This window comes from Drosophila simulans, chromosome 2L (genome assembly GCF_016746395.2).
Source record: "Drosophila simulans strain w501 chromosome 2L, Prin_Dsim_3.1, whole genome shotgun sequence".
Lineage (NCBI taxonomy): Eukaryota > Metazoa > Arthropoda > Insecta > Diptera > Drosophilidae > Drosophila > Drosophila simulans.
Window position 1 is genome coordinate 21454805 of NC_052520.2, and position 24420 is coordinate 21479224.

The 24420-nt window shown below is 41.6% G+C and overlaps 1 protein-coding gene across 1 annotated transcript; it reads right to left on the minus strand.

The window, feature by feature from the left end:
- Nucleotides 1-636: 636 nt before the first annotated feature.
- Nucleotides 637-20398, minus strand: LOC123327126. The gene is made up of 4 exons (XM_044922622.1): nucleotides 19864-20398; nucleotides 11367-11467; nucleotides 9320-11234; nucleotides 637-683 (listed from the first exon to the last, which is right to left on the minus strand). The coding sequence occupies exons 1-4, from the start codon at nucleotides 20396-20398 to the stop codon at nucleotides 637-639; spliced, it is 2598 nt and encodes an 865-aa protein (XP_044778557.1).
- Between the last annotated feature and the right edge of the window lie 4022 nt (nucleotides 20399-24420).

Genomic DNA, 24420 nt, shown 5'->3' on the forward strand with positions numbered 1-24420 from the left:
ATAAAAACAACAAGAAGTTAAAACAAGTTAAAATAAAATAAAACTAGAACAAAACACAATTTTTGCAATTTGCAAAATTTTAAATATTAGTTTTGAAATTTAAAGAGATTATACCCTAAAAACTCTTGGTACACTCTGAAAACCTGTAGCGTTCAACATCGCCTGAAAGGATTTCAGGATGCCACTCGGTATGCTGCATGTAGAGGTCGTGCACTTCTAGCGATGCTCTGCGCTATGCTGATGGCGTGGGATTTTTCTACCTTAGCTATACCCTAACATTAATAAGGAAAATATTTCATACGTTACAAGTTGACTTCATTCTTTCCGATTTATTTCTCTAATTAACTTAGCTTTAATTTCTTCAATTTTTTTTACTTTAAATTTAATAGTGAATTTAATTAACAGCTACGTTCTTAGATCAAATAGAATAATATCAAAATATGAAAATATAAGCTTATTCAAAGAAAACTATTTGTTCATTTCAAATTTTATCAAAATAAAAGCAATTCAAAACCAAACCGAAAATACGCTCGACAGTTATCGCGTCGATACTCGATGTGTTTTAGCACTCAAAAATTCACTTCTACATCATATCATTCACAATGTTAACTCAGGTTAATCCTTTAATTAAGATGTTTATCCATCGTTGCGTTCGTTGGACCCATCGAAGCAGTTCTTGGTTCCTTTAGGATGAAATTAAGACAGTTCGTACGAGGTATGAAGGTATATGGTGCTATAACATATCTGATACGACGATATTCTTTGTCACGAGATAGGGTATTCACCTATCGAGACGTATTTTCAGCATTAGTGAGGCAACTTTAATTTCTTCAATTTTTTTGACTTTAAATTTAATAGTGAATTTATTGTTATATATATATAATAATTAACAATAAAAAAAATATGAAAATCTAAATTAATACTACAATTACTGAACTGCAATTATTTGTGGCTGCCAATCGCAGTCATCTCAGCTCAAAATTCCAGTGGATCCGCCTGTCAACTTAACCTGTTTCGCGGGTGGCAATGACGTCTCTCGTACTCCTCACAGCTCTCTAATTCGCATACCCTATGCTTTGCGAGGCAGGTGGATCGCTTGGGCTTCATTAAGCTAGGTTTAGGGCATCTCACCCGCGTGCAAAAAGGGTTGTTGCAGGTTCACTAGATCGATTCTCTTGGAAGATGTTGAGAGTCCCGACTTGATTAGTCGGCTTAACTTCACCGTTCCAAGTAGATTCACTAGAAACTATATATCCCATATCCTAAATCATTGTAGATCTATCTATGAGTTGCATGACCCTTACAGAGTATTATGTTCTGACTATTATAGACTATCCTATCTGTAATTCTATCCTATTATCTGTAATCTATCTATCTATTATCTATTACCTATCTGTAATCTTGACTCTCTGCCGCTCCTAAAGCAATCAATTTTAACTTTTTTAGTACATAATTAGATCCTACTAACACAATATTTATTTATTATTTAACATTATGTTCATTTCCTCGTCTCTGTTCTATTTTCTATAACGCGACTATCTTCTCACGAATCGAGCCGTACGATACACGGTCGCGGTCCCGGTCGGTTTGGCGGGAGGTGTGGCCGTGGGACCCGTGTGAAAAAAAAGAACGATTTCTCTTCACGCGCCGTTGGATCCGTTTGGCCAGGCCCAACGCAGCCCAGGCCACGGACAGCTTGCGTTCCGGACGACTCCTTTAGATCAACTTGGCGCTAATGTAATCCGTCGTGGCTGTGAGCGGTAGTGGGCGTAGTTACAGCCGCCATCAGGGGCGTGGTAGTCCGTCACAAGAAGCACGTGGTTGCCTCATACACATCGACGATTTCCAAGGTTATATCACTAGCGCTGCTCTTATACCTTTTTATTTGTTGAGTTACACGTTGTAATACTTTTTACTTTACAATACACGTACATCTGTCTGATCGCTGAGGCGGGCGAAAATCAAGTGAGCCAGCGCCGTTTGTAAATTGCCTGCGTGGCTATGCTCGCTTCCAGGAATTTACGTGGGAAGTGCAAGGACAAAAAGTAACGGGGATATGGTATGATAACTTCGTTTCCTCGCGGTTAACATTGACTTTCGTTCGACTTTTTGGTCCCGACTGAACAACTTGTGTGAACGAGAGGGTAGATGAGCGACGAAGAGATGAGCTCTATGGGTAATATTTGCGAACATGCATAAGATATGAGCTAGATGTTACCCTTTACGCTTTCAAATATTAATTGTACCCTACAATCCTTTATAAACAAAAACAAACAAAAAATATAATAAATAAATAGAAAATTAGAATGGCACCAATTATTCCCGCACCCCAAATTGTTACGCTAAGCGACAACACCCTCTCTGAAGGCCGTCGGCAGCTAAAAGACATCATGTCCTTCAAGGGTGATCCAGAAACCCTCCACACCTTCGTCAGCAAAGTAGACTACGTAATTTCACTCTACCAAACCAATGATGGGCGACAACAGAGGATTCAACTTGTAGCCGTCGAAAGGAACTTGGACGGACAAGTAACACGATCTTTGGGACTCCCGAACATCGAAGATTGGCCAACCCTCAAATCCAGACTAATCTCAGAATTTAAGCCCCAAACACCGAACTGCAAACTACTGGAGAACTTCAGGAAGACACCTTATAAATTAAATCTAACAGCTTTCTGCAAATAACCGGAAAGACGACGTCAATTTTTGGTTACGAAATTACACCTGGAAGGTAACCAACCGGATTTTCTTTTTATATTCACTCTAAAGATTCTACTAAAATTCTGATTAGAAAACTACATTTAAAATTATTTACTATTTTAGCTCATCATGATATTACAGACTTAAGATCTATAATTACTGTTGCACAAAATTAGGAAATTTATGAAGAACATATTAATTTTGAATTAAATAAAAATCCAGAAAAGCGTAATAAAACCTTAAGTCTTAATCAGAACATCGAACAAGTTACCCACAATATTCTCAACCCTTCCAACCTAATTTTTATGCAACCTATACACTGCAGATGCAGATAATTATTTTAGACCCAACCAATACATGGAACCCACAACCAATTATTCAAGAAATTGGTACCAAAGACACTAGAATATTATTCTTATACAAACTATGTGTTTGTTATTTTGAATTGTTGAATTTCTCGTGGTTGTCTCTGTAGTTGAGTGTTGTAAATAGGTGTATTAGCTGAAGGTGTATTAGTTGAAACAAAAACTAATGTAAAACTAGAGATTTAAACATGATCTTCACCTATCTTCACCATAATATATACACTAGTGGGCATAAGTATTTAGACACCATAAGCTTGCAACTGCCGGTGTACACACTATACACTTGTGCGTACACTTATTGAGTTCAATTCGGGTGTTTGAATCTAACTGACTCGCTGCTGCGAGGGCAGCCTTTTATTCATTCTTACATAGGTTCTTATCATCTAATTATATAATGCAGCGCTTGTAAGACGCCGCAGTCTGCTGCAATCGTACTTATCTGTAGTTTTTCCACTTATGCTGCCCCGTGACATGTTTATTGCAGCCCATAAATAGACCATATGTATAGTTTGCCTACTTATGTCTAAACACATATTTAGACAGCCGGGCTATGTTTTTCGTAGTACAGTGAAATTAATAAGTAAACTATTGATGATAAAACAAAGAGTGTCATTACAGTTACACGCGAGAGGTATGTTTTGCTTTTTACGTTTTTAATTTTCCTTCTGCTGATAAAAAAGCTAGACAGACAACGATTTGGGCGGTGGCAAAAGTATTTAGACATCACATTTAATTAGTTCACATTGATCTGTTGTTCGAAGAATATCAAATTTTTGACTTTTTTAGATCATTTGAACATTTGTTCTTGATAACGTGTTACTACCTTTTTTATTTTTTTTTTTATTTTATTTTTATTTTATTCATAAATTTGTTAAACATGGGTAAAACAAAGGAACTGAGCGAATTTATAAAAAATGTAATAATAATTAAGTATAACTCTGGTATTTCGGTACAAAACATCATTGATTTATACAAAATTCCACGGCCAAAGGTGTATTACCAAATAAAAAAATAAAAAAAAATCACAAAACCAAAAACGTTGCGCGTAGTGGCCGACCACGTAAAACAACTCAAAAGGACGATGAGTATATTTTACTGATGTTTAAGCAGTATGTTCTAAAAACTCCCCGATCGGTTGCCCAAGAACTAAAAGAAGGAGCAGAAATCGATATCAGTGAAAAAAAAGTTCGCAGACTTCTTATGGAAGCCGATTTTGGAACATATTTTAGCAAAGTTATACCACTAATAACTCCAGGAAATGAGTTAAAGCGCCTCGACTTTGCCAAAAAATATGTTGGTCAGCCTGCATCATTCTGGAACAATGTTTTGTGGAGCGATGAAAATTCTTTTGAGTTTCACTGCTCAAAAAAAAAAAAATTTTTGTTAGATTACCGAAGCAATATCGGAAAAAAGTGGCACCAGTATGTCAGAGAGTAATTCATTCAGGAGGGTCTGTTATGTTTTGGGGATGCGTAGCCTTCACTGGCTTGGGAGATTTGGTTCCTGTTGATGGAACCATGAATCAAAGAAAATATTTAGATATCCTTAATAATCATGCATTCCCCTCTGGTGATAAATTGATTGGAGAGTCCTTCATACTCCAGCAGGATAATGCTTCCTGTCATAAGGCCAAACTGATTACGAAGTTTCTGAAAGATGTTGGCGTAAACACATTGGATTGACCACCTCAAAGTCCTGACCACAACATAATAGAAAACCTCTGGTCATATTTAAAAAGAAAAAGGCGTGCAAGCTTATCTAGAAGTCGCGAAGAAACGATTTTGGAAATTCAAACCTTATGGAAGGATATTTCAATAGATTATATCCACACCTTGGTACAGTCTGTACCAAAACGTCTTCAAAAGGTGATAGACGCTAAGGGAGGGTATATTTTTTATTAATTTGTCATAATTTTTTTGTTGACTTTTTTTTCAATTTATAACATTTAAATAATTTGTCCATATACTTATGCCACTGCTAATTTGTAAAAAAGTAATTTTTGTTAAATCATTCTAATTAATTCTTATTCATTTGAATGTAATTTTAAGGTGCACTTTTGCGCACTTTTTTTTTGTAATTAACCTTTATAGATCGCAATTTTAGGTTCTCAAATGTTTAAAATTTAGTGCTCTGCAGCGAATAAACGTGCAAAAGAGAATACAATAGTGGACTAGCTGATTCAGTATCAGACAGCTTAAAAAAACATTGCCATAACTTTTGCTGTAGATTGTCGCAAAAGTGGACAGCTCGCAAAAGAAATCTGAAGCTATTTGAAAGAAAGTACACAGATTGGCTTAAATGGGAGACCGTTTATAGCATTAAGTCGATCACCGATCGTAGATTGAAAGGACGGCCATCAATGTCTTATAAATTATCGAGTGGAAAAACTCATAGAAGAAATGCTTCAAGTTTGATGAAATCGACAGCAGGTAATATTAAATTATTAATTCAATCAGCGAGTGCGCGTAAGGGTGGTAAATCAGACTCAGCATATGTATTAAACATATTGGCTATCTGCCCTGAGAAGGCCAAAATCCTGCGCACATTAATAAACCAGCCTGTCGTGCTTTCCCTTATTTTGGATAAACATTTAACAAAGCAACAATACATCGCAATTATGGAGCTAACAAAAAACATTTTTCCCGCGTACTTCGAGGTTGCAAATAAAAAGAAAGATATGGGCAAATGTATATATACGAAAATACGAAAAAATAATCTAAATATCTTTTTCCGTTTAGGAGTTACCATCTTAAAAAAATATAAGGGGCGTTGCCACGCAATTGGTATCATATAAGACATGGACCAGTGGCCCCAATACAAAAAACAGAAACTAAATATCTCTCTCCGTTTTGAAGATCAAAATATGGTACCATTCAGCCTCTAGTGCATCCCAACAAAACCCAAAATCGTCAAACAGCACATTATAGAGAAAATACATGCCCTCAACTACAACAACCCTCTGCATACAGTTACCCTTTTTGATAAAACACACAAATTAATTACTTTAGAATCGAAAAGAAACCGAAATTTTTATATCCAAAAGACTGTAGAACCAATTTAATACTCAAATCAGGAATCAATTAAAAAATAGATTTTTTACAGTTTCGATTAGATCATCTAACTAGGAGAAAAATTTAAAGTTGAAAGGTTTAATAAATAAATTTAAAAATATTCAATATGAGGAAGACAAAATAATATTTACAAATACCATTAAAAACGTACTAAATACAACACATAACTCCCCAGTTTATTCAAAAAATACCCTCTTACTCAAACGCATGAAACCTTTTTTTTTATTTTCCTTTAAATTACAATCTGTTTTTAAAAAATATCAATAAGTAATTGGTTGACTAGATGTGAAAAAAGAAAAGTAGCGGTCCTTCCCAGTGCAAAGATACGCTAATACATTAATAATTTAATAATTTAATTCCGTTGGAGTTCTGCGTTTTAATCTTCTTGGTTCCAACTCTGTCATCGGTATTTGTCTCAAGTTCGAGTTTTGGTGGCAAAGTAGTTGATTTGTGTTTTTTTTGCTGCCGGTTTTTTTAATAGTTTCATTGACTTTTTCTGTGTTTAAATCATTATGGATATTTTCGTTTCTAAAGTACCATTCGGTTTTTGTGATTATTCAGAGCATTTTCGATTGCGTTCGCTGAATTAGATGTAAGTGGGATTTACTGGCATACGTCCATATTGGTTTTATTACCGCCTTGTATTGTCAGTTAAGTTGTCGAAATTTGTTTTTTATTTCATGTCGTTTATTTAGAATGTTTCCATGTTAGTTTTGAGTCAATAGTTAGTCCAAGGTACTTGGCATATGGATGTAATAATATTTGATTGTCATTGTTTTTTATTGCGAAGTTTTTTGGTTGTCGTTTTGTGTATATTACTTGTTGAGTTTTGTCTTTATTTTGTCTTTGCGAACGTCGCAATCATTGGTCCAGGGGTAGTTGGCGTTGGAATATCGGAGGTATAAATCAAGTATAAGCACACTACCTTGGGGAACACCCGCTGACACTGGCATAATATCTGAGCATTCATTGTCGTACTTAATATAGACATATCTGAAATATTGCTTTAATTTGGCCTACCTTCCAAGTTATGGAAAAGTACTGCAATTGAAGGATTCCGTTAAACAAGTTTCTATATAGGTGATTATAGCGTCCGGTAGTTCTTTAAGAGTTTTTCCTCCGATTAAATCATATCCGGGGGCTTTCTTGTTTTTAATTTGTTTTATGTGAAATTTAATTTCTGCCTTTGTTATAGTTTTATTAAACAATTTAAGTTTATGATTTGTCTTGGAAGCTCAGCATTGTCTTTGTCTATGTCATTGGTAAATGATGTTTTAAAGTGTTTAGCAAGAGTGTCGGCTTATTCTTTGTTTGATTTCGCCCATGTGCTGTTGTTTCTTTTATAGGTGGTGGCTTGTGTATAGTTGAGTTCGACAATTTTTTGGTCGCTTTCCACAGGGAATAGTTTGTAGATAAGGAAGTTCCAAGTTTGCTAAGGTAGTATTGAAGCCCGTTATCTTTGTCTTCCCTGAGAGTTCTCTTGAGCTCGTCTGTTGCTCTATTAAGTTTGTTTTTATCTTCTGGATGCCCAGTCCTTTGCCATATCCTCCTAAGTTAACGCTTTTGTCTGATTTTGTGTCTAATAAAAGCGGGAGTTTTCCTTAATGTGATCATTTTTATAGATGGTGTCGATTGCGTTGCGGCATAAATGATGTTGTCTAAAGAAAAACAACAAGTAGGAAAATATGCTACTGCAGAGTCCAGTTCGTTGTTTGTCTTTAGAGAGATATTTATTTCCATGTTCTGTACCAAAATGTCCCGAAACATGTACCAATTTGTTTTGTGGTTGAGTACGACTGCAAAGTCGAAAAGCAGGTAGACGAAATGCTAAATCAGGGATTAATTAGGGAAAGTAATTCACCATACAATAGTCATACTTGGGCATTACCCAAAACACTGATGCTTCTGGTGAAATCAAGTCTAGAATAGTAATTGATTATAAAAAACTCAATGAAATAACTATCCCTGACAGATATCCAAAACCAAACATGGACGAAATCCTTGGTAAATTAAGAAAATGCCAATATTTTACATCTATTGATCTGGCAAAAGGATTTCATCAAATATAAATGGACCCAGAATCAATATCCAAAACTGCGTTTTCCACCAAAAGCAGTCATTACGAATACCTTCTGTACTGTAGAGGGCGGAGATGTTTGTTGTTAGGCTGCTGCGGCTGAGTCCTCCAGAAATTAAAAAACCCGGGGTTGACTTCAACTTTTCGTACTTTATTCACGCACTTGTAAATTAAGACTACCTTAACACTAACAGTGGAACTACCGCGGGACCGCGGAGAGGTGAATACCTTGCGGGAAGGGAGGAGAGCGAGAGGAGAGAAGGAGAGCGCGAGCAGCGGTGCTTGCGAGCCGTGGAGGAGCTTTGAGTACAAGCATTGGCCGCTTACACTGCCGCTCAACACTGCACTGCCGCGCCCTTCCGGCGTGAACATTCCATAACTGACAACTACCATATCGTCGGCTTGTAGGTTCCTGGTCGGAAATTGCCATTTGCTTCGTTTATGGAGTTCTTTGAGATACTCCTCTTTCCACCGTGCACTAAACTGCTGATGTTGTGCCTTGAGGTGTTGCCATCGATTTATTATCGACTTGGCTTCGCCCTTTATCTCGGGTTCCGCCGTGGAAAGCAACGGCCCTCCAATAAGGAAATGGCCTGGTGTGAGGGCCAGCAAATCTGAGGGATCTTCGGACATAGGGGAGAGGGGTCTAGAGTTGAGGCAAGCCTCAATCTTAGCGAGAAGCGTCGCCAGCTCCTCAAATGCATATTTGCGGACTGACGTCGATTTAAGGAACAGGGTTTTGAAGCTTTTCACCCCTGCTTCCCACAAACCCCCCATATGTGGAGCCCCTGGTGGGATGAACCGCCATACGAGTCCCTGATGGCTATATGCATCAGTCACGGACTCTTTGATAGCTTGGAGAAAGTCCCTGGAAATCAAAGTTGCCGCCCCCACAAAGGTTTTACCATTATCCGAATGGACCCGCTGAGGACAACCGCGCCTCGCTACGAAACGAGCAAAGGCCGCTAGAAATTTCTCGGTTGTTAGATCGGAAGTGGGTTCCAAATGGATAGCCTTCGTGGAAAAGCACACAAACATATCCCTTCGTTATGAGACACGCTCTCCCTGTATAATTTTTTATTTCGAAAGGGCCGGCATAGTCGATACCCGTGTAGGTGAACGCCCTCGAGAAGGAGACTCTATCTGTCGGGAAGTCGCCCATCAGCTGTGTTTGGAGTCTCTTCTTGTAAATCGTGCAAATCTTAGACGGATTGACCACAGCCTTCACCAGATTCTTGATTTTAGGAATCCAATACTTTGTTCGGATCAGGCGTACGATCAATTGACTACCGCCATGAAGAGTAATCTGGTGAGTAAATTGGACGATGAGGCGCGACAGTCTACAGTCATAGGGGAGAAGAATCGGATGACGTTCATCATATTGCAGGGTTTTGGATGCAGTGAGACGGCCGCACGCCCTTAAAAGGCCGTGTTGGTCAATGAACGGGAACAAATTCACCAAAGGACTTGACACTGGAAGAGGCCTTTTCTCGGTCAGATGCTGAAGCTCTTGGCCATATGCTCTGCGCTGCGCAATGGAGGTCAGAGTTCGTTCTGCCTCTCGGATCTCTTCACTTGTAGGTCGTGAACTGGGCAAGAACGATCCTTTGCGGCAGCGTTTAAGGAAGCGTTGAACATAGACCAGAACTCGCAGGGCCTTGTCCAATTTGGAGAAACGTTCGAGAAAGTCGATGGACGGGGCCTTGACAAAATGCACTTTGACCGCGCGCTGCTCTAGCTCTGTCACTGGAAGAGTGTCGCTTTGTGCTGGCCATAGCTCTCGTGGCCCTTGCAGCCACTCTGGTCCGTGCCACCAGAGATGGTTTTCTGCCAATTCATGTAGGGATACGCCTCGACTGGCTAGATCGGCGGAGTTTTGTTCTGAGCGAACGTGTGCCCAACAGTCGACTGGCGTCGCCTGCGTGATCTTGGCAACTCTGTTGGCCACAAATGTGGTCCAGTTGCACGCAGGCTTTCGTAGCCAGGCTAAGACGATTGTGGAATCTGTCCAGCAGCGGATATCTGAACTGGCGGAGGGCATGTGCGGAAGGATTGCTGTCACCATTTGGTTTAACAGCACGGCACCACAGAGCTCTAGCCGAGGAAGGGAGACGGTTTTTACCGGGGCCACTCGTGTTTTGGCTGTAAGCAGGCGAGTCAGGATCTTTTGCCCCATCTCGACGCGGATGTATATAGCCGCTCCATAGGCTCTCTGAGACGCGTTACAGAAACCGTGGTGCTCTATGATTACCTCAGGCTGGTACCAGATCCATCTCGGAACCCGGATCTGGTTGAGGTCGGAATACTCATCTAAAAACGATTGCCACCGCTGACTCATTTCAGTGGGAAGCTTATCGTCCCAGCCTAAGTTTTGCAACCAAATCTCCTGCATGAACATTTTTGAACGGATTATGAACGGCGCGAGCCACCCGGCAGGATCGAACAACCTAGCGATTTGGGACAAAACTTCTCGCTTTGTATAGGAGGGTTCCACAACTATGTCGGGGGGAACGAAATAGAATTTGTCGGACTTTGCCCTCCACCGAATACCGAGCGTCTTGGGCGTGCTTTCGGCATCGATGTCGAGGAACTCGCTATGAAGGAGGTGTTCGGCCGGGACGTCTTTAAGGACGCTTTTGTTGTTCGAGGTCCACTTTCTTAGCGGAAACCCGGAGGCACTTAGGGCTGCTTGCAACTCTCGAATTGAACTTTGGGCTTCGTTTACGGAATTCGCCCCTGCCAGAACGTCGTCGACGTACATGTGCTGCTGGATGATGCGGCTGGCATTTGGAAATGGCACTTGGACATTCTCTGCCAGCTGTTGCAATACTCGAATGGCGAGGAAGGGGGCGCAGTTGACCCCGAAGGTAACTGTTTTTAGTTCAAAGTCTCGGATATCTCCTTCCTTGTTTCGGAACAGAATTCTTTGAAACGGGGTATGTTTTGGATCGACCCAGATCTGACGGTACATTTTCGTAATGTCTGCACTGAAGACGTATTGAAAATAACGCCATTTCAGGACCTGGATCGTTAGATCGGATTGTAGGACTGGACCAGCATGAAGGATATCATTTAAGCTGGTCCCATTTGCCGACGGACTTGAAGCGTTGAATACAACGCGAAGCTTTGTAGTGGTGCTTTCGGGCTTAACTACCGCGTGATGAGGAAGATGATACGAGGGAGAATCGTGAGTCGGCGGAACTTCTTTCATATGACCCAGATCCAGGTACTCCTGGATCACGCTGTCATATTGCTCTTTTAAGGGAAAGTCTTTTTAAACGATTTTCGTTTCTAAGAAACTGAGCTAACGCAATGGACCTTGAATATCCTAAATCGGATCCGGTATTCTCGGGATCCCGGAACGGAAGCGTCACCACGTACCTCCCGCTTGCGTCTTTTGTTGTTGTTTGGAGGAAGTTCCTTTCACAATAGGAGTCCGACTCTTTTACCATCTTTACTGGTAGATCCTCCACCTCCCAGAACTTGCTGAGAAGCGTGTCGAGCGAATCAGGGTCGCCTGTTTGGTGCACCTGGGTCGTGAAGGATGCGACCCGTTTCGGCTTACCCTTGGAAATCGGCCCCGTTAGCACCCACCCGAAAATAGTTTCTTGGCCCAGGAGCGAGCCGCAAATATTTTGTCGGGTGCCATCCATCATTATGGATGGTAGAATGTCAGCCCCGATCAGTACATCAATTTGAGAGCTCTCAAGAAAGGTAGGATCTGCCCAGCGGAGTGCGGGCAGGTCCTTCAAAGAATTCCGAGGGATCGGATAGGAGGGCAGTTTGCCTGAGAGCTCCGGAAGGACGTACGCTTCAGTGTCTAACTGTAGACCTGGCTTAGTAGGAGAGCGAATCCCGAAGTGACACAGCTTCGAGGATTTCGCGGAGACCGAAAGATTTAACCCGGAGACTTGGGTCTGGGTGTTGCGGAATGGCAACTTGATGAGGTTGAACAGGCGTTCTGAAATGAACGTCGCCTCGGATCCCGAGTCGATTAAGGCTCGGGCTCGGTAGTTCGTCCCCAAATGGCACACGTCAATCATCGCTGTGCTCAGTAGGACGGCTGAAGTGCCGGACGCGAAAAAAGTTTGCACCGCTGAGGTGCTTGCCGATGCATTTCTGCTAGAGGGTCTCGGAAGTTGCTGTGTAGGGGGCGAGGTTGAGGAACTCGCATTTTCGGAATTTGGGGGGCTGCGATGCAGCAGCGTATGGTGCCTGCCCTTACATGTAAAGCAGCTGTGTGTGCTTGTGCAGTCACGTAGCTGGTGACCTCTGGCAAAACAATTCAGACATAGCTGCTTCTTTTTTATATAGCCGGATCGCGAGTCAACAGACATTTGAAGAAAACGCGGGCACAAACTTACCGGATGGTTCTCCTTATAACATAAGTCACACCCTTTCTGTTTGGTGCTGACCTTTGTCTCGAAGGATTGAAGCCTTTTTGGAACTGCCTGAGTCGGTTTCATATCTTCGATGGCTTCCAATGTCCGATACCTTTCGCTCAGAAAGGCATTAATTTCTTCCCAAGCTGGGATCTCGGATTTGGCAGTTAGCGACTGTTCCCATAGGGACAGGGTCTGCTTGGGCAGTTTGCTCGCGCAAAGGAAAACCAAGATACAATCCCAGTTTTCTGTGGACACCTGGGAATGCGCTAGTGCTGTTAAACAGCCCTGAATCGTGGATTGTAGCTCTTTTAGAGCATGACCAGATTCTTGCGAAATTGAGCTCAAGTTAAAAAGAAGCTTGAGCTGGCTGTTGACTAAAAGTCGCTTGTTTTGGAACCGATCTCGCAGCGCCTCCCACGCCGAAGCAAAACCATCATTCGTGAGAGGAGATTTCGCCACGATGGCTTTTGCTTCGCCACTTGTTTTCGTAAGGAGATGGAATAGCTTCTCGACCGGAGTCAACCTGGGGTTGTTTACGTAAATTGCCGTGAATAGGTCCCGGAAAGTGGGCCATCGGAGGTAGTCGCCATCGAAGACTTCCGTGTCGCATGGAGGTAAGCGGCAGCCGGACGAAATTAGCGGCTGAGAGGGTGCTTGCGCGACTTGAGGCGTTGCTCTGTCGATTGTTTCTCCAATTTGTGCTGCACATGACTCGTATACTGAGTAGCAGTAGTCATATTTGGCCTGGAGAATAGGCACTGTGTCGAGGGATCCTTCTTGGGCCATTAGGTCAGAGCATGTTTCGTACTCTCTTTCCACTTTGTCCCATAAGGCTCGCACCTGTTGCAGACGGACTTGTAACGTGTGTAGGGACGGAGAGGCTTGATCAGGAGTGTTGATCTTCGCTTCGAAAAGGATTACGCGATCGCTGACGGCGATGAATTTATGCAACGCTGCGTTTGCGGGCGTTGGCTGCTCAGAGGATGCCATTTTCCTTGTGGTAGAGCGTGTGACGCGGAGGAAATCAGTCCCGACAGCGGAGGGACTCTCGGATTTTCTCGATAGAGAAGACTCACTAGACGCTCGCGTCACTGGTCGGGAAATGACCAACCTAGGAGTGGTCTTCGAACTGGTCGATGGCAAAAACTTTGCTTTCGGAGTGGGAGTCGCGGTTTTGACCCTGGGACTAACGGACTTGGGTGCTGGCTTACCGCGAGTGGACAGCGGAGATTGCGGGTTGAACTTTTGTTCTTTTCCAGATGCGGGTGTCTTTTTCTTGTCTCTAGGGGCATGCTCAGCTATGCCCTAAGAGAAGGAAGTCAAGAAGGCCTGCACGCCGCAAAAAAAAAATTTGGAATTAAAAAGGAACCAGACACAGAGGGCACCCAAATCTGGATGGACAAAAGATCCCGTCGGAATTCGGGAGAAAGTTGCAATTGGGATCTGGAGATTGGAGCACGAAAGAAAAAAAAAATCCCAATTTTTGTGAAATAAGGCCCCAATAGATCTTAAATCAACTGGAAAAAGCTTAAATGAAGCACAATATAGCTAAAATTCAGTTTATTGCAATTTCTGAAAAAATAGCTAAAAAAATAGCTACCAGCTGGAGTCTGGATAAAAGCCAAGGATTTATAAAAATCGCTACCGACTGGAAATCCCGAAAAAGAATAGCTAATATATAGAAAATAGCTATAAACTTGAATTTATAAAAAATAGCTACCGGATTTCATATAGCTAAAATTCAGTGTGAAAAAATAGCTAGGAGGATTCACAAAAAAGCAACAGCTAGAGTGAAGTCCACAAGAAGATATAGCTATATTGGAGTCTAGAAAAAACAGTAGCTCAAATTTATAAAAAAAAACTATGAATTGCAATTTCTGGAAAAATAGCTAAAAAATAGCTACCAGCTGGAGTCTGGATAATAGCCAAGGATTTATAAAAATCGCTACCGACTGGAAATCCCGAAAAAGAATAGCTAATATATAGAAAATAGCTATAAAATTGAATTTATAAAAAAATAGCTACCGGATTTAGGACCACAACGAAAAAAAATCGCGACAATTTTATTATTTTAATTTAGGAACCAGAAATAGGAGCCAGAAATAGCTTGTAAAATAATTACTATTTGGCTTAAATAATTATTAAATAATCGGGTCAGTTTTTTTTTTTTTTTTTAATTTTTTATTTTATATTTCGATTGTAGGGTATTCTCTCGTCGCTATGCGCCGGTTTTTGTCAGGGCAATAAAGAACAAAGAGGAGACGAAAGAACTTGCACTTGGCAAGTCTATGTAAGTCGCGACTGTGTGTATGTGAATATGTACGTATTATTTGGAGTTTAGACATAAAATTTGTTCTTAATATTATTTATTATATTATATAATATATTTACTTATTAATATAATATCATTAAAAACATTGATGGAAAATAAAACGCCTTTTCCGCGTCGGCACTTGGAATAAATTTTATTTGTGGTATGGATTTGCCGACGAGAAACAATCAAAATTTGTGGTTTGTGTATTTTAATGAGGCAAAAAAAACAGCAGTTTAGCAGCGGACGATAATAGTGAATTTTGGACAGTGTATATATATATATATGTATATGCGCTTGGATACCAGCGGATCACCGTGAGACGAATTAGGGGGCCGGTATTGGCAAAGTGCTTGTTTATGCACTTAGAAAAAAGGAGTAATCACGGTGGCTGGGCGCATGTACTTATATATTTTCACTTTTCACTTGATACGGATGGACGGAAAGAATGAACGCCGTTGGAAAAACGAAAATGGCGACCACAGACGGAATAGGATTTAAAGCCGTACTTATCTTGATTTTTTCCGCAAGGAGCGCTGGCAGGATCAGGATTAATCCGGCTCGAAGGACCATGTACTGTAGAGGGCGGAAATGTTTGTTGTTAGGCTGCTGCGGCTGAGTCCTCCAGAAATTAAAAAACCCGGGGTTGACTTCAATTTTTCGTACTTTATTCACGCACTTGTAAATTAAGACTACCTTAACACTAACAGTGGAACTACCGCGGGACCGCGGAGAGGTGAATACCTTGCGGGAAGGGAGGAGAGCGAGAGGAGAGAAGGAGAGCGCGAGCAGCGGTGCTTGCGAGCCGTGGAGGAGCTTTGAGTACAAGCATTGGCCGCTTACACTGCCGCTCAACACTGCACTGCCGCGCCCTTCCGGCGTGAACACCTTCCATTTGCCATTTGGCCTTAGGAATGCACCCGCTCCTTTTCAAAGGTGTATGTATAATATCCTTCGACCGTTGCTTAACAAACACTGTTTAGTATATCTGGATGATATAATAATTTCTTCAGCATCCTTTACCGAACATTTAAATTCAATACAATTAGTTTTATTTTGCAGAAGCAAATTTAAGATTGCAGCTAGATAAATGTGAATTATTAAAAAAGAAACTAGTTTTCTTGGTCACATTGTAATCCCTATGGCATAAAGCAAAACCCTCTTAAAGTTAAAGCCATATATTCGTATCCAATTCCAAAGAAAGTAAAAGGGATCAGAGATTTTCTTGGATTAAGCGGTTGTTATCATAAACTTATCCCAAATTTCGCAGACATAGCAAAACCAATGATCAAATGTTTAAAAAAAGGAGCAAAGATAGATGAACAAAATCTTGACTACATAGAAGCATTCAAAAGACTTTAAGCCATGATAATTAGAGAACCCAATTACCGGATAAAGGAACCGAATGCTAAGTTACAAAGATGGAGAGCTAGATTAAACGAATACCAAATCGATGTAGCTTTTAAAGTTACTCCAAGAGCACACAGATAAATTATTTATACGACCTACACAAAAGTAATTCGCAATTGAAGAACGTTGGTTCATACGCCGAATTCAAAGAAATCACGCTTTAATCATATGAAAAACTCTTACACCCAGGTATTAGAAAATTACAAAATTATTTAAAATCACTTCTTTCCAATTAACCAACTCCTAGTTCAGAATATAATAAACAAAAGCAACATATGCAATTTGGCTAAAACAGAACATAGAAACACCAAAGTGCCATTCAAAATAAAAAAAAAATCTCATAACCCTGAACATTGCCCAGAATATAATAAACGAAAGCAACATATGCAATTTGGCTAAAACAGAACATAGAAACACCAAAGTGCCATTCAAAATAAAAAAAAAATCTCATAACCCTGAACATTGCCCAGAAAATTTTGTGGTGGACATCGATTCATTTATTTAGACAGACCCTGGCCATTACAAAATCACTAATAGATATAGAGTTACTCACTACTACAAACCACAATTCAAAAAACAAAAAATACATAATCAACATCCAATTTCATAGGCACCTGGCACTGATAACATTAATGCTTATACTGATCACAGCGGTTCATGAACAACAAATGCATATTAATATTGACAACAACCACGGATATCTCCTTTTTTCTGATAGGCCAGTCTAGATACCATCCTCCTTCAAACATCATTGCTTGAGAATCAATTTAACTGAAATAGACACCTTGGCTGACTATTTTGAGCAAAGGCTACGAATCGATTACTATGCACCACAGGTCAAATTTTTATACAATACAATAAAAAAAAGAGAACTAGCCGGAATAACCCTGCAACATCGACTTATTAACATTGTGGGCTCAGTTTTTAAATATCTATTTGGCACACTAGATAAAAATGATCGAGTAGAAATACAGAAGAAACTTGAGATCAACGCCCATAGCTCAGTAAAATGACATGAACTTAACGACGCTATGCTATTAACAGATGACGGAATGCAAAGTTCTTTTATTCGAACTAATACAGCTTAAGGAATACGCAGAAGATTTGGAAATGGCTATGCAGCTTTCTAGACTCGGACCTTTTAACCCCAAGTTACTAAACTATGACCAACTGAGGATGAAAACAGCCAAAATATTTTAAACATTAAAACATCCACTTGGATTAACTATAATGATAACCAATTAACAATCATATTCCACATACCCATTCACTTTTCGCTAATAAACACAACTAAAATAATCCCTTACCAGACACACAATCATATATTTAGAAAGGAAACAAAGTTTATAATGCCGAAAGAAAAGAAATTAGCAATGAATGTGTCAGCAACACTTAAAAACAATTTGTAATTTAAAGCCAGTTCTCATGAAAGAAATTAAAATTGTGTTTCTCATAGAAACACAATTGTAACCTGGACTTAACCCAAACTATTCTTAAACAAAATGGCCAAAATTAAAACAAAAATAGAAGGAAACAAAATGATAAGAGTAACGCAATGCAAAATAGAAATCCATAGTAAAATTTTAAGTGAAAATCTGTTAAAACCAGAAATAGATTTGACACCACTATACACACCACTTAATATAACAAAAAGATGATTTCAGAGAACAACATTACACTTTACATACTAATGAACATTATAATGATTGTTCTTATTTTGTTGCACTTATATTTAAGATATGGATCATTTAATCCATTCATGATGCTGTATGGCGAATTTAAAATAAGATGAAATCATCACCACAACAAATAGAAATGGAAGAAACTCCATTTCCCATACTATATCCATCAATCCGAGCCCAAGAATAAGCAATCTTTTCTACATTCTATCTTCTTGCATAACGCAACCGGGAAGTCATTCTAGCGCAGTTGATCACTGTAATACGGAGATATCTATAGTTTACAAAATACTTCTTTGGCATCTACATGATAAAAAAGTTCCATGTTGTCAAAAACTGGTTTGTAATTAGAGGAATTTATGATCAAACAGAAAGAAAGTACGATTTCATTGGCATCCATATAATATATCACATTAAAAGCGAAACTATATATTTTCGAAAAACTGGTGTATAATATTATTAAGTGGGTTTCTATGTGTACTGCGACCCATTATGATCTATTGTACTACCCTTTCATGACTCAAAGATCTTTTATGATTATATTCGCGAAGGAGACATGAGTTTTGAAGCTAAGTTTGGAGTCTAGGGTTATCCCAAGATACTTAACTTCTTTGCTGGCCTCTATGCGACATTCTGACAGGGTTATTGCCTTCATTCTCTGTAGCTTGTACCTATTTGTGAAAGGAACAATAACAGTTTTGCTAGGATTTAGGCTCAGGCCTACTTCCTTGCAACATTCGCTGGTCATGTTGAGGCCCATTTGAATGATATCGCAGAGTGTTTCCTCATATTTACCTCTGGCTATAATGACAATATCGTCAGCATAGCCTTGGCAAAGTATACCTCTGCGGGTCAGTCTGTCCAGCAACTCGTCAGCAAGCTCTACAAGAGAGGCGAGAGGACACCCCCTTGGGGGCAACCCCTTGTGGTAGATACTGTGGACGACTGCCCTCCTATAGTGACCATGTCTCGCCTAGATGCCAGTAGTGATTTGATCCATCTGCTGGTTGTTGCATCTAGTCCTCTTCTTGCCAGGTATGCGTTGACAGCCTCATGGGAGGTATTGTCGAATGCACCCTGTATGTCTAAGAAGGCACATAACGCCACTTCCTTATGAGAAGGTGAATCCTCAATAAGGCTTTTCAGGTGATATAGGGCAGTATCAGTTGATCTGCCAGCCTTGTAGGCATGCTGCGTCCGTTGGAGCGGATGCTCTACAAGCAGAGTGCTTCTAATGCTGACATCCACTAGCTTTTCCAACGTTTTTAGCAAAAACGATGTCAAACTGATGGGTCTGAACGACTTCGGATCAGTGATGTATTTCTTTGCAGCTTTTGGAATGAAGACCACTTTGGCTATACTCCAGGCAGTAGGTATGTGTCCTAAAGCTGATCAGTATTTTCCTGATCGGCACTGCGAGCTGATTTAGCGCTCGTTGTAGGAGGATTGGCTGAATGCCATCTGGACCAAGAGATTTGTAGGGCTGGAATGTACCAATTGCCCATCTTAATCTCTCCGTTGTTACTATTGATTTTGCTTTGGCCCAATCAGTAGCACACGGTCTACTTTGTGCCGTTACCGGTGTATTCCCATCCGTTTGAAGCGTGCTTCCCGGAAAGTGAGTTGCCAGTAGTAGCTCAAGTTTCTCCTTACTTCCTATAGTATATGAGTTATCCTCCGTTCGTAGTGCCTGATTTGATTCTGGCACTCCTTTGGAGATTGCTATGTGAAGTCTTGCGCATTTGTTTACTATTGCCTCACAGAAGGTTCTATAGTTCCTTCGTTTGGCTTTCCTGATCTCATGGTTATACATAGTCAGTTTATTCCGGTAGGCATGCCCTTCTCTTTTTGCGTTGTTAAAGAGACGCCTGGTCGCTTTCCGTAACTTCTCCAATTGGTCGTTCCACCATGGAGCATCTGTATCCCTCTTGGCTCGGCCAAGGGAGCAGTTATCCCTACACGCGTTAGTAAGACACGAGTTAAAATCTTCTACAGCGGTGATGGTCGCATCTAGATCCTCATCATCGGCCAGATCCTCGCTGGATTCGGAGATCTTATTGGGCTTCTCCTTCTCCGCGGAGACTGGTGGATTTCGAGGAGTCTCGACCTGTCTTTTGCCGGATTTGATCGCTTTGGCCTTCTTTAAACCACAAACTGAGATGTCTCCAAACCTGAAACTCAGCTTGTGGTCACTAGAAATAATCTTGGTGCATGAGTTGTCATCAATGGCAAGGCTAAGGAGCGAGCCACAACCCTCATACTTCCTTGATATGGGACGCCAGTTCTCAGTGTTCAAGTCATTCTGCTTCTTGATCAATTCCATGATCCACTCTGTTGTTTTGTCCCCTGTCCTGGGGCAGAAGATGGTGATGTTGTGTGATGATGGCAACTCGTCGCCCATCTCTACCTCCAGGGACACACCGCTTCACTTACTGAGGCTGGCGGCTGCTAATTGCAGGCACTCAGCAGTGGTTGCGTTGCGGCAGTCCACTATCAGGTGACCCACCCTGAAGTGGACTCCTCCAAAATTGATTGGAGAATCCCAACCGGAGAGGACTATCTCCTCCAGTAGAGAGGTTCTCCCTGCTGAGGACGACTTTCGGGTACCCCTCTGGTATGACCGCAACTTTATTGGCCCCAGTTACGGCCGCATATGATGGCTTGCGTACCTCAGTTGCCTTTGCAGCCCTTGAAGTACTTGGGCCATCGAAGGGAGCAGTCAGTGGCCTGCTCTTCTCCACCTTCTGCCTCTTAGCCGTTTCCGTCGGAGGCGTCAGGGTGGTGTTTGCCCGCTTCGAAGCAGAGTTGGGCTTTTGCTCTAGCGGCTGCGGGGTCTTGGCCAGTAACAAAGCTTCTACGGGTGACTTGCCCTCCTGAAGGTAGGGCGGGTCGTTCTGGCCCCGCTCAGCCCCTTACGGTTAGGTTATCCCGGGCCCCAGGCTGACCAAGTTGCGGTAATGGGTTTTAAGCCCGTCCCGCTTGGCCGGCTTGGACCACATTCGAGTGACTCGGTGTGGCTGCCCCATTCTTCCCTCCCGCAACTGGGCGTGCTTGTGCCGTTGGCGCACTTCGTTTAGGAGCATTTTTTGGTGTTACCACCGAAGTAGGCCGCTCTCCGTCAAGGAGACGGTCCTCAAATTGTCTTGCGACATTTCCCGCAGTCAAGGCCTGCAGTATTTTGAAGTTATTTGGTCTATTGTTCATTTAGTCTATTGTTCATAGTACCCACGAGTTGCAGAGAAATAAACGGTCCACCCGGGCAGAGATCCGCAGTACCCGGGTAAGGCTAACTAGACCGGGCGGACGCCACTTACCCGGACTCTCCGTTGGCGACTGGGCTAGTTGTTACACGGGCCCCCAGCCTGGCAGACTTTCGGCACGGGTCGAATGACACCTTAGACCGGCCCGGAGGTGTGGAAATTTTTGAGATTTTCCAGCTCCAGCCCAACTACGATTAGCCAGCACTCTAAGCAGAGACATGACCTAACTAAGAGCCTGTTTCCAGCCGCCCTCGCGTGGAGAGTGTAGTTGCATTTCCAGTAGTGTGTCACAATTACGGCGCGTACCACCGTTGGTGGCGCGTTGATCCACTTGTGATACATAATGGCGTGGCGACTGATGTATATACTTTATGATTAAAAATAACATGGGCACATTTTCCTTTTATCGATTATTTTTATAGTGTTCCGAAAGCGGTTCCAAAATATATACGCAAAACAGCTTTTATGAAATTTTCTGATCTTTTATTAATTGGAATCAAACAAGTTTACTGCTACCTATGTGGCAGCTTTACCAGGTTTTACATAAAATTCTACAGCATAGGCATACCAATATATACATTACTTTAGAAATTAAGTTATTCTAACAATATTTAAATGATTTCTTTTCCATGAACAAATAATTATAATAATCTCGATGGGAGATCATGTGGGTGGAATCTTTTCAACCTTCTTTTTCTCGGGGGATGGATAAGCCTTCTCGCCAGGGTGTTGGGGTGGGTCCTCAATACATCGCCTATCTTTGGAATTTTAAGATCTTTTTGTATATTGTGGTTCTCATGTACCAGGGGGAGTTACATAGTGATTTAACTACATTACTTTGGGCAACTCTTATTTTATTCAGATTAGTTCTGGCCGTAATTCCGTATATTTGCAACGCATACTTCCAAATTGGGGTCAAGATGGATTTATACAGGCGAACTTTATTTGCCAATGAGAGTTTGTTTCTCGGCGATAAGAGTCACGACATTTTTGCAGCCTTTGAAAGTACTGCTTGCTTGATCATAGTCGTATGCCTTTGAAACGTTAGTCCTCTGTCCAAAATCACCCCAAGGTATTTGTAGAAGGTCTCGTGTCGAAGTGTGGAGCCGAGCATTGAAATTCCAGAGCAGTTCAAAGGCCTTTTTGTAAATGTGACGCAAGCACATTTGCTGCAATTAATGCCGATATTCCATTCCGTTGCCCACTTCTCGAAGGCCGTCACATATTCCTTTAGGCCCCTGGTTGCATCACTTATGTTTGTACTCCTGTCCATTAGCGATGTTATCCGCGTAGGTTGCAATAAGAACGTTTTCGTCTTCAACTTCTGTACAGCACCAGGAGTCCGGCATATCAGAAGTATACAGCGAATAAAGAGTCGGGCCTAAAACACTGCCTTGGGGTACGCCTGCTGAGATTGTACGCGTAGACGATTTGTCGCCATCGACAACCACACTGAACTGTCTGTTCGATAGAAAGCTTTTGATAAGAAGAAATAGCTGTGGAGTCAAAATGGTCTTAAGCTTACTTAGAAGACCATCATGCCAAACTCTATCAAAGGCTTGTTGTATATCCATGAATACAGCTGTTGTATACATCTTGTCCTCCATTGCCTCCAAAGCAAAGTTTGTCACTCGGTGTAGCTGTTCTGGAGTGCCGTGACTTTTTCGGAAACCGAACTGCCGCTTTGGAATAGCTTGACTCACGCTGGGAAAATTGAGGATGCGTTCTAATATTACCAAAGACACTAGAATAACAAGATGAACACGATTTTTTCGCAGTGGCTCTAGAGGTGGCTCCAGGCTCTGTTCGAGAGAGAGTGGAGAGCGCTACAGCAAACAGCTCTTTTCTACGCATACAGTGATAGCAGACAACTGTATGTGTGCATACGTGTGCTCATGCATTGTAAATTTGACAAAATATGCCCTTAACCTTAGAAGTTCGTTGACTTTAAATCTATATTATTTTTGATCAATTGACACCATGCGAAAAATTCTTGTTTTGCATTGCCTCAACGTTATTATTATTTAAATAAAGCTTAGAAATAGTAATAACCGAATCTATGTACATAATATACCAAAATAAATTTCACAAATGACTTTATATGACAATATTTGTCATTAGAGTATTCAGCTTGCGATGTGAGAAAAATTAATAAGGCAATGATTGTTGAGTGCTTGTGTCCGCACTTCGTGCCTCAAGATATGACTTTTGCAACAAACTGTTTTCATGTTTTTATTTATTTTATAAATTTTTATGACTTAAAAAATGAGATCCTCGCCTTCATCGAGCTTCACGAAATCGACATCCTCCTGCTGTCGGAAACCCACTTCGTTTGCCGGTCTACTTTCAGAGTTCCTGGCACTATCCTCCACACTGCCAACCACCCGGATGACAGCCGTCGCGGAGGTGCGGCGATCCTTATTAGATCACTCATCTCCCATCAACTCTTCTCCACCCTGTCGGAAAATCACATCCAGGCAGCAGTTATCCAGCTGACGGCAAGCAGGGGTACTTTTAACATTGCCTCAGTATACTGCCCTCCTAACCTCAGGTGGACGGAGGCTGACGTTGAGCTGATCATCTCTCAATTTGGCACAAAGTTCCTAGCGGCAGGTGATTGGAACGCAAAGCACAGATGGTGGGGAAACTACAGGATGTGCACTAGAGGCAGGGTGCTGTTCTCCGCTCTGGCGGGCAAAGGTATCGACATTGTTGCAACTGGAGAAGCTACTTGCTATCCCTTTCGAACAAGTGTCACACCAAGTGCCATTGATTTCGGGATCTCCAAAGGATTCAGACAGCAAGAAATCAACGTGCAAACCCTGACAGAACTGTCGTCTGACCATCTCCCCCTGCTGTTTGTGCTGGATGAAGACGCTCAGCTATTCAAAGGTGTCACTAAAATGCTGTCACCTACTGCAAATACTGTGGCGTTCAAGGAGCACATCGAGGCCACAGTTGATCTCAACATCCCCATTGACACCTGCAATAGTCTGGAAGCATATGTAGATTACCTCGTAGCTACAATCGCGGAAGCAGCACGGAGGGCCACACCTCCCCCACATCAAGCTCGTCACACGACCGCAAGGAGGGCTCCCATCTTGAGCTTGGAGGCTAGGGAGCTGCTCTCCCACAAAAGGCGCCTCAGGAAACGGTATATCGC